The 14326-nt window shown below is 39.2% G+C and overlaps 1 protein-coding gene across 36 annotated transcripts in view; it reads right to left on the bottom strand.

The window, feature by feature from the left end:
- SUGCT (succinyl-CoA:glutarate-CoA transferase) overlaps positions 1-14326 on the bottom strand; it is a 796973-nt gene that overhangs the window by 617947 nt on the left and 164700 nt on the right. For 13 of the 36 annotated variants that reach the window (XM_064290193.1, XM_064290192.1, XM_064290195.1 and 10 more), the window contains 2 exons: positions 12574-12717; positions 3310-3378 (listed from right to left, as the gene is read on the bottom strand). In XM_064290193.1, coding sequence (XP_064146263.1) covers positions 3310-3378; positions 12574-12717 — 213 coding nt within the window. Of the gene's footprint in view, positions 1-3238; positions 3379-12573; positions 12718-14326 lie in introns of those variants that run through there. The other 23 variants (XM_064290175.1, XM_064290173.1, XM_064290157.1 and 20 more) reach the window with 9 other exon arrangements.

Genomic DNA, 14326 nt, shown 5'->3' with positions numbered 1-14326 from the left:
AACATCAATTAGGCATAGTAGGCACAGTGCCTAGGGCTCAATTTTGTGGATACTTTTAGGGGTCCACAAAATTGTTTTGATTTAATTCCTCTTAAAATTACAATAAAAATGAATGCAATAATAATAAATATATAACCTGGGTTATATTCATCTTCATACCCACACAGCCATAAAATATAATTTTCATTTTTTTTTTTTTATGGAGGAAAGGCTCCAGTGAAGGCAAAAGTGCCTAGTGTCTACAAAAGCCATAATGCAGCCCTCAATTTTTCTACTGGATCACCCGAATCCCAGGCCCCTCCCCACTCAAAACTGAACCACTCCAGCCTCATGGGTAAGACCCAGACCAAAGGTAACAGTACAAAAACTTTCTTCAAAATCTTATTTATAGTGATGGTTGCACAACTCAATAAATAGACTATTAATCATTAAATTGTACACAAAACAGAGTGCATTTTGTGATATATAAAATATGTATCAATCAAATTATTCAAAAAAGATACAGAAGAAAAAAGTAAAGCACAAACACAGGTGTATTGAAAGAAACAAAAAGATAAATTTCAGATTACTATATATTTTGAGATTCAAAAGTTTATCCATTAGAATGTGCTGAGATAATGAGAGCTAAATTTTTATCTGGCCTAAAGATGAACAATATAGTATAAATGTGGAGAAAAGTTAGGAACATCAAAAATGGTAAAACATTCTATATGTGAAAATAATTATGGAAGTTTGGTACTAAAGAAACTAACCCATTGTAGTAGTAATTTGGAAAGCCTGGGTGCAATTAAATACAGGAAGGATATTAAAAGTTCCAAGAGATGTTTCTGTAAGCCACAACAGAAGAATAAGAGCAACAGAGTAATTGGAACCACATCCAAACCCACTTCCTTGTTATTTACCAATATCGTTAAAAGGACACTGTTTAGATGCTGACGTTAGACAATCTTCAGTTGACAACTTTAAATCATCTGAAGACTAAAAAAAATCAAAAGAATTTTATAATAAGGGTTAAAAGTTTATAGCCTTGAAACTACAAAAATCTGGTACCCACTACAAACCACATCCTGGCAATTGTCATGTCTCTACAATGAACTACTTGAAATGGTTTTGTTGTGGTAGAGGCAATCATCTCTGAGTTAATAATTTGCTACTATTCAAATCAAGTGTAATTTGTCTATTGTACACCAGATTACTATTAAGAAAGGGAGTGCAAAATTTCATATTTAGCAGCTGACACTGAATGTTATAATCATTCATTTGTCCTCCTACGTAACAGAATCAATATAAATAGAAAACATATATTTTTTTTACAACTGCATTAAATCTCAGTCATTTTCCAGGCAGTGGAAATTAAGTTCAAGGGTAATCTGCTTAATGCAGGTAAACGTTTATATTTTAAAAGAAGGAAAATGAATGCATTTTTTAAAAAGGTAAAGTTTACTATTATGTTACTGTGAATAGTATCTAGAAATAGCACTTCTCATTTACATAAAGCAGATTTTAATAATCTTGTGGTTTGATTTTTGGATCTAGAATCTATGAATGTTATGTTAAATTGAGAGATAAAGTGAAGTTAGTCAAAATTTTCCTATTATAAAACATTATATTCATTATAATAAAATAATTATGTCTATAACAATCTCAGCACATTTCTAATGCTCTAAAATATTTTTTCAACAATACTTTCTAATTTACAAGGCATTTTTCACATCCTCTATATTGCATTAGATCCTCAAAAGGACCCTGTACGTTAGTATACTGGATATTTTTTGACTGCTTCACAGCATCCATTTTCCCTTCCTCTACCCAAAAATAACCAGATCTTTCTCTGAGAGCATCAACTCTCCCCTAGTCTCAGCCATATGGTTTAGGTGGAGTTAACTTCATCCATAGTACCAGGAAAGGCTTAAGCCAATCAACATATCCCATATTTCAGACCTCGATAATCAGGAACAGTCATTTAACCCAATGAAATATATGGCCTTGTTTTCTGGGACTCCTAGGAAGGAGAACTTCCTTTTTCTCCCGTGGGAACTGCTAGAAGATGCTGAAATTTTCCTAACGGTACGGTATAAGAGTATAATACGTGGAACCAGAACTGCTGCAACTTTAGCTCCACATAATTAAGAATGGGGAAACCCTAGTGGCATAGTGTTTAAGTGCTACAGCTGCTAATCAAGAGGTCAGCAGTTTGAATCCGCCAGGCGCTCCTTGGAAACTCTATGGGGCAGTTCTACTCTGTTCTATAGGGTTGCTGTGAGTTGGAATCGACTTGACGGAAGTGGTTTTTTTTAATTAAGGATGGAGGAAAGGGAGAGAGAAGGGGAAAGGCAGAGAGCATAGAAGAGGAGTGAAAACAGGAGAATAAATACTGACAAGTGAGAAAAAGACAAAGAAGAAAACGGTGCCCAGGCTAAAGAAGCACACCTAAGAAGAGAGCCCCAGACAAGGAATAAGGAAGACGCAGAGGCAGAGAAAAATGGTGTTCAGCCTGCAGTGGGTTCCAAGGTGGACATCCTTCAAAATGAAAAAGTCTTGAATTTCAGGGAGGCTTCAGCATAAGGTATTATCTGTTGTTACCACCCTTTCACACTCTACTGTTCGCAGCTCAGAGGCTCTTCGAACGGGGCAGATGTATCAAGCATCCAAAGGGACATATTCTTTGGTTGAAAAGGCTGTTGCCTAACAGGATTTATAGATACAGAAACAGAAATTTTGAGAGACGAAAATCCAGATTCCTTTTTAAGCATGGCATACAAGACCCTTAACAATCTTGGCCCAACGAAACTCTTTAATACTGTCTCCTGCCTTTAACCACCCATATTCTAAGTTCCAGCTTTGTTGTATCTCTTTGCCTTTGCATTTGCTGATAACCTTGCCAGGACTGCACCTTTTTCTCCTACCTCCAACTTGGGTGTGCCCTTACCCAGACTTCAAGACACAGCTCACATATCACCTTCAACTCTCCTGACAACTCAGCTGGTTCTACTTCTATACTTACCACACTTCACTGTAACACATCTGATCTGACTCCCTACCTAACCCTTGGACAGATGTGTCTCATCCTGCTGCAGGTCTAGATAGCACAGAACCTGGGACACAGCGAGTGCTCAATTGACTAGGACTGAAACAAAAAGTCCATTCATCCCATAACTGTACTGTTTTTCTCAAAATTCTCATATTTCAACACAAACACTTGTCCATCAAATTAAATTCCATGATAGTTTTCACTCACTTCACCAAAACGTGATAAATAATGATCCACATGGGCCCACCTGGCTATACTTTTTGTGCCTTTTATCTCACCTGAGGCATCACCACAGCAAAGTCTAAAGCTCCACTGTCTCTCAGTGCCATGTCTCCCAAAGCTTTTGCCTTCATGAAATAAAAAAAAGAGAGAGAGAGATCAATCAGTTTGTCAGAAACTTGAGTTCTTGCTGTGACTCTGTTGCTCAAGCAAATATCTTAAGCTCTTTTCGCCTCAGTTTCCTCATGAGTAAAATAAAAATTCCTACCCTAGACACACACCACAAGTGATTATTATAAGGATCATGTAAAACAGTAGATGTAAAAGTGTTTAGCTCTAAAATAAGGTAAAATACATTCTTATTATTAAAAGACAGTTCATAAGTCTTAAAGGCACTAATGATTTTAGGAATCTTCGAGGACTGGGTTAGCAACAGCACAATAGGCCAGATCACCACTACCATATTTGCCAAAGGCAAAATCATCGCATCGTCACCTGTTTACCAACCAGTTATCTTAACTCAATGGTTTTCTGCCTTTTACTAATCTTCACCACCAACATTTTTTCACATGTACAATTCAGTGATATTAATTACTTCCATCATGTTGTGGAGTCATCACCACTATCCATTCCAAATCATAATTTAATTACCTTGTAGCACCTAACACAGTGATTGACAATGTGGAAATGTGTGTTTCCCTGGGGTGCAGGTACGGTAGTTTGGAACTACCTAAGGGCCATGAGACATTCCCACTGACAGCAGCAGTTCTCCCACTGACCTCAAAAGATTGGAGAGTCTGCCATTTGACAACACCGTGCCAGGCACTGAGGATATCACTATAAGCAAAAACGAACAATGTCCATGCACTCACAGAACTTACAGTTTCAAAAAGCAACATGGAAAACAGTAGGATAAAGACACCCATACCAAAAATGACTGAAATATATATGTGTGTGAGCTGCACTCTTTGTACTCTTACTTCAAAATAGCCTTAAAGTAGTTCCAACCTCCCCCACCCCAGGGAAACACACATTTTCACATTGCCAACCACTGTGTTAGGTGCTATGAGATAATAAAATACCAATGGAAATGGATAGTGGTGATGGTTCTACAACATGATGAAAGTAACTAATATCATGGAATTGTACATGTAAAAAGTGTTCTTGTTGTTCTTAGGTGCCGTCGAGTCGGTTCCGACTCATAGCGAACTTATACACAACAGAATGAAACACTGCCTGGTCCTGCGCCATCCTTACAATCGTTGTTATGCTTGAGGTCATTGTTGCAGCCACTGTGTCAATCCCCCTTGTCGAGGGTCTTCCTCTTTTCTGCTGACCCTGTACTCTGCCAAGCATGATGTCCTTCTCCAAGGACTCACCCCTCCTGACAGCATGTCCAAACTATGTAAGACGCAGTCTCGCCATCCTTGCCTCTAAGGAGCATTCTGGCTGCACTTCCTCCAAAACAGATTTGTTCATTCTTTTGGCAGTCCATGGTATATTCAATATTCTTCGCCAACACCACAATTCAAAGGCATGAACTCTTCTTCGGTCTTCCTTATTCATTATCCAGCTTTCACATGCATATGATGCGATTGAAAATACCATGGCTTGGGTCAGGCACACCTTAGTCTTCAGGGTGACATCTTTGCTCTTCAACACATTGAAAAGGTCCTTTGCAGCACATTTGCCCAATGCAATGCGTTTTTTGATTTCTTGACTGCTGCTTCCATGGCTGTTGATTGTGGATCCAAGTAAAATGAAATCCTTGACAACTTCAGTCTTTTCTCCGTTTATCATGATGTTGTTCATTGGTCCAGTTGTGAGGATTTTTGTTTTCTTTATGTTGAGGTGTAATCCATACTGAAGGCTGTGGTCTTTGATCTTCATTAGTAAGTGCTTCAAGTCCTCTTCACTTTCAGCAAGCAAGGTTGTGTCATATGCATAACGCAGGTTGTTAATGAGTCTTCCCCCAATCCTGATGCTCCGTTCTTCTTCGTATAGTCCAGCTTCTCGGATTATTTGTTCAGCATACAGATTAAATAGGTGTGGTGAAAGAATACAACCCTGACGCACACCTTTCCTGACTTTAAACCAATCAGTATCCCCTTGTTCTGTCCGAACATCTGCCTCTTGATCTATGTAAAGGTTCCTCATGAGCACAATTAAGTGTTCTGGAATTCCCATTCTTCGCACTGTTATCCATACTTTGTTATGATCCACACAGTTGAATGCCTATGTATGGTCAATAAAACACAGGTAAACATCCTTCTGGTATTCTCTGCTTTCAGCCAGGATCCATCCAACATCAGCAGTGATATCCCTTGTGCCAAGTCCTCTTCTGAAACCAGCCTGAATTTCTGGCAGTTCCCTGTCGATATACCACTGCAGCCGTTTTTGAATGATCTTCAGCAAAATTTTGCTTGTGTGTGATATTAAGGATATTGTTCTATAATTTCCACATTCGGTTGGATCACTTTTCTTGGGAATAGGCATAAATACGGGTCTATTCCAGTCAGTTGGCCAGGAAGATGTCTTCCATATTTCTTGGCTTAGACAAGTGAGCACATCCAGCGCTGCATCTGTTTGTTGGAACATCTCAATTGCCATCAATTTCTGGAGCCTTGTTTTTTGCCAATGCCTTCAGAGCAGCTTGGACTTCTTCCTTCAGTACCATCAGTTCCTGATCATAGGCCACCTCTTGAAATGGTTGAATATCGACTAATTCTTTTTGGTATAATGACTCTGTATATTCCTTCCATCTTCTTTTGATGCTTCCTGCGTCATTTAATATTTTCTTCATGGAATCCTTCATTATTCCAACTTGAGGCTTGAATTTTTTCTTCAGTTCTTTCAGATTGAGAAACGCCGAGCGTGTTCTTCCCTTTTGGTTTTCCATCTCCAGCTCTCTGCACATGTCATTATAATACTTCACTTTGTCTGCTCGAGAGGCCCTTTGAAATCTTCTCTTCAGTTCTTTTACTTCATCAATTCTTCCTTTTGCTCTAGCTGCTCAACGCTCAAGAGCAAGTTTCAGTGTCTCCTCTGACATCCATCTTGGTCTTTTCTCTCTTTCCTGTCTTTTCAGTGACCTCTTGCTTTCTTCATGGATGACGTTCTTGATGTCATTCCACAATTCGTCTGATCTGCGGTCACTAGACCTAGTGCAAAATGGACCAAATGAAGAAGAACGCAGCATCAAGACTGAAAAAATATTCACTATCAACCTGCAATATGCAGATAACACAACCTTGCTTGCTGAAAGTGAAGAGGACTTGAAGTCCTTACTGACGACAATCAAAGATTACAGCCTTCAGTATGGATTACACCTCAACATAAAGAAAACAAAAAAACTCACAACTGGACCAATAAGCAACATCATGACAAATGGAGAAAATAGTGAAGTTATCAAGGATTTCATTTTACTTGGATCAACAGTCAATGCCCATGGAAGCAGCAATCAAGAAATCAAACTATCTATTCCATTGGGCAAATCTGCTGCAAAAGGCCTCTTTAAAGTGTTAAAAAGCAAAGATGTCACTTTAAGGACTAAGGTGCACCTGACCCAAGCCAAGGTATTTTCAATCATTTCATATGCATGCAAAAGCTGGATGATGAATAAGGAAGACTAAAGAAGAATTGATGCATTTGAATTATGGTGTTGGCAAGTAATATTGACTATACCATGGACTCTCAGAAAAATGAACAAACCTATCTTGGAAGAAGTACGGCCAGAATGCTTCTCAGAGGAGAGCGCGGCAAGACTTCATCTCATGTACTATCGACACGTTAGCAGGAGGGACCAGTCCCTAGAAAAGGACATCTTGCTGGGTAAAGTACAGGGTCAGCAAAAAAGAGGAAGATCCTGAGAGAGAAGGACTGACACAGTAGCTGCAACAATTGGCTCAAACATAGCAATAATTGTGAGGATGGCGCAAGACCAGTGTTTCGTTCTGTCGTACATAGGGTAGCGTGACAGCACCTAAAAACAACAGTGCAAAATGAAAACACAGGAACCCTTGTTCAAAAATTATTCAAAATTTCAAGATGGAAGCAGCAGAGCATTAATTAAACTAAGGCTCGGACCCCCTGGGACTGCACAGTTCACGCACCCATGAAGTCAGCCCTGCCCACCACCCATATTCATCAGAAAAGCAGCTTGTAGACAGTCTTAACCTACTATGCCACAGGTTCATTGCAGCTATACAATTAGGGGGTGGGATGAGAAGACTTTGAGTTCCCTCCCAGAACTAACATCTATGATTCTCTGATAAGGAACTAGATCAATCATTTGCAGAGAGTTCTTATACCCTTTTTACAACCATTATATTTCTGAATGTGACCCAAAGCTACTGTTAAAAACCCCTATATGGTATTTCACCTTCAACTATATTGATGTTTTTTTTACCTCTATACACCTGCTTTCACAAATCGTCTGGTTTTGGGTCACTGGTGTTCAATGCGTCAAATCTATTCTTGAGATGTTCTCTAAATTTAGGTGAGATATACTCAAGGTCATATTTTGGCTCTCGTGGACATGCTCTGATTTTCCTCATTTTCAGCTTGAACTTGCATATGAGCAGTTGATGGTCTGTTCCACAGTCGGCCCCTGGCCTTGTTCTGACTGATGATATTGAGCTTTTCCATCGTCTCTTTCCACAGATGTAGTCAGTTTGAATTCTGTGTGCTCCATCTGGCGAGGTCCATGTGTACATAGTTGCCGATAATGTGAAAAAAGGTATTTGCAATGAAGAAGCCGTTGGTCTTGCAAAATTCTCTCATTCGATCTCCAGCGTTGTTTCTAGCACCAAGGCCATATTTTCCAACTACTGATCCTTCTTTTTTGTTTCCAACTTTCGCATTCCAATCGCCAGTAATTATCAATGGATCTTGATTGCATCTTCGATCAATTTCAGACTGCAGCAGCTGATAAAAATCTTCTATTTCTTCATCTTTGGCCCTAGTGGTTGGTGTGTAAATTTGAATAATAGTCGTATTAACTGGTCTTCCTTGCAGGTGTATGGATGTTATCCTATCACTGACAGCGTTGTACTCCAGGATAGATCTTGAAATGTTCGTTTTGACGATGAATGCAACACCATTCCTCTTCGAGTTGTCATTCCCAGCACAGTAGACTACATGATTGTCCGATTCAAAACAGCCAATACCAGTCCATTTCAGCTCACTACTGCCTAGGATATCCATGTTTATGCACGCCATTTCATTTTTGACGATTTCCAATCTTCCTAGATTCATACTTTGTACATTCCAGGTTCCGATTATTAATGGATGTTTGCAGCTGTTTCGTCTCATTTTGAGTCGTGCCACATCAGCAAATGAAGGTCCCAAAAGCTTTACTCCATCCACGTCATTAAGGTCGACTCTACTTTGAGGAGGCAGCTCTTCCCCAGTCATCTTCTGAGCGCCTTCCAAGCTGGGGGGCTCATCTTCCAGCACTATATCAGACAGTGTTCTGCTGCTATTCATAAGGTTTTCACTGGCTAATGCTTTTCAGAAGTAGATTGCTGGGTCCTTCTTCCTAGTCTGTCTTAGTCTGGAAGCTCAGCTGAAGCCTGTCCTCCATGGGTGACCCTGCTGGTATCTGAATACCGGTGGCATAGCTTCCAGCATCATAGCAACACACAAGCCCCCACAGTATGACAAACTGACAGACACATGGGTTGTGGAATGACATCAAGGACATCATCCATGAAGAAAGCAAGAGGTCACTGAAAAGAAAGAAAAGACCAAGATGGATATCAGATGAGACTCTGAAACTTGCTCTTGTACATCAAGCACCTAAAGCAAAAGGAAGAATTGATGAAGTAAAAGAACTGAAGAGAAGATTTCAAAGGGCCTCTCGAGCAGACAAAGTGAAGTATTATAATGACATGTGCAAAGAGCTGGAGATGGAAAACCAAAAGGGAAGAACATGTTCAGCATTTCTCAAGCTGAAAGAATGGAAAAAAAACTCAAGCCTCAAGTTGCAATAGTGAAGGATTCCATGAGGACAATATTAAATGACGCAGGAAGCATCAAAAGAAGATGGAAGGAATACACAGAGTCATTATACCAAAAAGAATTAGTCAATATTCAACCATTTCAAGAGGTGGCCTACAATCAGGAACTGATGGTACTGAAGGAAGAAGTCCAAGCTGCTCTGAAGGCACTGGCGAAAAACAAGGCACCAGGAATTGATGGAATATCAATTGAGATGTTTCAACAAACAGATGCAGCGCTGGAAGTGCTCACTCGTCTAAGCCAAGAAATATGGAAGACATCTTCCTGGCCAACTGACTGGAATAGACCCGTATTTATGCCTATTCCCAAGAAAGGTGATCCAACCGAATGTGGAAATTATAGAACAACATCATTAATATCACACAGAAGCAAAATTTTGCTGAAGATCATTCAAAAACGGCTGCAGCAGTATACCGACAGGGAACTGCCAGAAATTCAGGCCAGTTTCAGAAGAGGACTTGGCACAAGGGATATCACTGCTGATGTCAGATGGATCCTGGCTGAAAGCAGAGAATACCAGAAGGATGTTTACCTGTGTTTTATTGATTATGCAAAGGCATGCGACTGTGTGGATCATAACAAACTATGGATAACACTGCAAAGATTGGGAATTCCAGAACACTTAATTGTGCTCATGAGGAACCTTTACATAGATCAAGAGGCAGATGTTCGGACAGAACAAGGGGATACTGATTGGTTTAAAGTCAGGAAAGGTGTGCATCAGGGTTGTATTCTTTCACCACACCTATTTAATCTGTATGCTGAACAAATAATCCGAGAAGCTGGACTATATGAAGAAGAACAGGGCATCAGGATTGGAGGAAGACTCATTAACAACCTGCATTATGCAGATGACACAACCTTGCTTGCTGAAAGTGAAGAGGACTTGAAGCACTTACTAATGAAGATCAAACACCACAGCCTTCAGTATGGATTACACCTCAACATAAAGAAAACAAAAATCCTCACACCTGGATCAATGAACAACACCATGATAAACGGAGAAAAGACTGAAGTTGTCAAGGATTTCATTTTACTTGGATCCACAATCAACAGCCATGGAAGCAGCAGTCAAGAAATCAAAAGATGCATTGCACTGGGTAAATCTGCTGCAAAGGACCTCTTCAAAGTGTTGAAGAGCAAAGATGTCACCCTGAAGACTAAGGTGTGCCTGTCCCAAGCCATGGTGTTTTCAATCACATCATATGCATGTGAAAGCTGGACAATGAATAAGGAAGACCGAAGAAGAGTTCACGCCTTTGAATTGTGGTGTTGGCGAAGAATACTGAATATACCACAGACTGCCAAAAGAACGAACAAACCTGTCTTAGAAGAAGTGCGGCCAGAATGCTCCTTAGAGGCAAGGATGGCGAGACTGCGTCTTACATAGTTTGGACATGCTGTCAGGAGGGATGAGTCCCTGGAGAAGGACATCATGCTTGGCAGAGTACAGGGTCAGCGGAAAAGAGGAAGACCCTCAACAAGGTGGATTGACACAGTGGCTGCAACAATGACCTCAAGCATAACAATGATTGTAAGAATGGAGCAGAACTGGGCAGTGTTTCATTCTGTTGTCCATAGGGTCGCTATGAGTCGGAACCGACTGAACAGCACCTAATAACAACAACAACATACACCTCCTTAATTTTGCCTAAGAGAAAAAATTCCAAAGCAATGTTCCAAGTTTACTATTTTTTGCCATGTATGGCATCTAAATCTGAAATTCCCAACAGAAGCCTCTATGTCTATAAAGTAATTTTTCCCACAGTAAAGTCTCTTCACATAAATTAAATATTTTCTTTTCTATCCCCTGAAAAATTATCTATTCAGAAGCAACTTTCACATATGGTACAGAATTTGGGACTGATCAGTAGAAAGGAGATAAAATGTCAGTTTGAGAGTGAATGAACCTTTTTATTCCACCAGTTTAGTATTTAGCAAAACATAACTGATAACTGGGGTCCACAGACAGAATTCTAGGAGTTCACAATCTGAATGGAAAAAATTACAACTTTATTTTCATTGATGTCTAACTAGTTTTTAACATTTTCTTCCATTATGAATGCAGGCAACAAACCACCATGGTATTAGCAGTATCTATGACTTGATTGGAGCCCTGGTGGTGCAGGGGTTAAGAATTATGGCTGCTAACCAAAAGGTCAGCAGTTCAAATCTACCAGACGCTCCTTGGAAACTCTCTGGGGTAGTTCTACTCTGTTCTAAAGGGCTGGTATGAGTCAGAATCAATTTGACGGCAATGGATTTGGTTTTCATCTTTGGTTTATGACTTGATCTTCAATAAAAAATTATAGATATTTTCATGTCATATTATATTTGTTAGGGAGATCTTGAAATATTATGCTTAATACTATCTGAAAATTGTAAGTTATTGGACCCATTGCTAGATATTGTTGTTTAATATATTAACAAAGAATCACCTATATTACTAAAGTTGACAATTTTACATTTCAATAACTATATTTCAATATAATTGGCTTAGTTTTGTAATCCTAAGTATATCATTTTATTCAGCTAAAAACAATATTCTAAGAAAAGATCCACAGCCTTCATCAGACAACCAAAGGAGTCCGTGGCACAAAAAAAAAAGATGAAGACACCCTCGTCAAAAGAAGTTAAAGAGATAATACACTACACTACCCACTGCCATCGAGTCGATTCCGCCTTATAGCGACTCTATAGGACAGAGCAAAACTGCCCCATAGAGTTTCCAAGGAGTGCCTGGCGGATTCGAACTCCCGAACCTTTGGTTAGCAGCCCTAGCACTTAACTACTACGCCACCAGGGTTTCCAAAGAGATAATAGAACGATAAAATAGAAGCAACTGCATTCTTGTCACACAAGCAGTGATACCCATTGCTGTCAAGTCGATTCTGACTCACAGCAACTCTATAGGACAGAATAGGACTGCCCCACAGGGCTTCCAAGGAGCAGCTGGTAGATTCAAACTGCTGACCTTTTGGTTAGCCGTCAAACTCTTAACCACTGCACCACCAAGACTCCTCAAGTAGTAATAGGCCCAGTTTAATAAAAACAGTCTAAAATTCTAATTCAACAATGTCTATATTATGACAAAATCTTCATGGTCTATATCTTTTAATATGACAATAATTAAGTACATCAAAACAGAGGTAACTTTTGTTGTTCTTTTATCTTGTTTTGTTTTGTTATTGCTGTTGTTCTTTTACTGTTTTTGCATGTATGACCACAGGATTTGACCTAAAAAAGTATAACCTAAATACATGCTTTTATACCATTCTCTCAAATGATATTTGGATTCATACCTGAGATGACAGTAGGTTACATTCAACGAACAGTCCTTTCCCAGTTTTATATCTTTGAATCAATCCAGCCATGATGGCTCCATATGCATACAGGCCAGTGGCAAGATCAGTCCTGGCCACTCCTGGGTGAACTGGATCTCCATCCTGATTTGAGAATTGGGTTGAAAAGACAGAGAGAAAATTGAATATTAAAACCATATATGATTTCTCAAATATAATAAGGTTAAGCAAAAGACAAAATTGTATACAAAGTGTGCCTTCAAACACACATGAAACAAAATATAATAAATTGTCATTGTATATATCTGTTGGTGGTGGAATATATTTATATTTAGTTTTTCTCATTGTGTCCTCTACCAATCAAACTAAATCAAACCAAACCTAATAAAAGATTTTTTTTAACCTGTCTGAAGTTCCTTCTTAAAATAGTTTACCTTGTTTATACAAAAAAAATAAATACTTGAATTTGAATTCAAATGAGTTAATCTGCTGGAGAGAAGGAGTTAAAGCAGCATTTTTCTCCTGCTGAATGGGAAGCTCTTCCCGGAAACAAAGAAGACAAGAGATCTGGTCTAGTCTCCTGAAAAACATGCTAAGAGCTGGCAAATAAACTAATGGTAGTTGTTAGAAGTGCACTTATCCATAGAATGTTTTTAGTAGGATGTTCCTGGTTTAGTATTGCTAAGCATTTGGCTGCTAACCAAAAGGTCAGCAGTTTGAATCCACCAGCCACTCCTTGGAAACCCTATGGGGCAGTTCTACTCTGTCCTATGAGGTCGCTATGAGTCGGAATCGACTTGACAACAATGGGTATGGCAAACAAACCTAGTAGTGCCTATAGAATTATGACTCATGGAGCATGAGCTATGAGACTATGTGAATATAAAATGAAGATGTTTCACAGTCTCTAGTCCTCTCTTTGATGTGCGATAATCCATGCACTTCATTAGGAAGCTTATTTATTGTTCTGGGTCTGCAAGTTGTTCTCTAATAGGGGAAGAAAGGATCCCTGAATGTCCAGGTCCTCTCTCTGCTTTTCCTGTGCCTTCTGATTGCTTGTATCCTTGAAATTACTAATAAAGCTTGATACCAGTTGATATCTCTAATTCATGTCAGTATCATTTAACAATCCAATCCTTTGCCTATATGCAAAGGTTTTACAAAATGCCTGGCACACAGTAAGTACTCTGTAAAAGTTAGCTATCAAAATTATAATCAACATTATCATCAGTCGTTATATCAGACAGTTTCCACTTTTCACTACCTTGAATTCTCCTAGGCCCTTCACAGCACAGAATACCTTAAAACACACACACACACACACACTTCACATTTTATCTGGTTGGCACATTCATTCATTCCCTTATTTATTAATTCCTGCTGCTGTTTAGTCATTTTCACACAACAACCATCGCAGTCAATTTCAACTCATACCAACCATATAGGACAGAAAAGAATTGCCCAATAGGGTATCTGAGGAGTGACTGGTAGATTTGAACTGCCAACCTTTGGGTTAGCAGCCAAGCTCTTAACCACTGCACCATTTTCCCTTTCCTCACCTCCTACATAAACCATGTTAATCGCCTCACAAGAGTGATAAATAATGTTAACAGGAAGGAAATGAAGGCTATAGTGACTAAACATTTTTGTGTTTTCTACTTTGCAATACAATTTCAAGGAAGATATTGTCACAAAAATTGGAAACTTCTGGCAGCCTAACTTTTAGTACTGGCAAAACATGTAATATAGTGGC

The sequence above is a fragment of the Loxodonta africana genome, chromosome 8 (assembly GCF_030014295.1).
Source record: "Loxodonta africana isolate mLoxAfr1 chromosome 8, mLoxAfr1.hap2, whole genome shotgun sequence".
NCBI lineage: Eukaryota > Metazoa > Chordata > Mammalia > Proboscidea > Elephantidae > Loxodonta > Loxodonta africana.
Note: the sequence above shows the minus strand (reverse complement) of the source record. Positions and strands in the feature narration are given on the sequence as shown.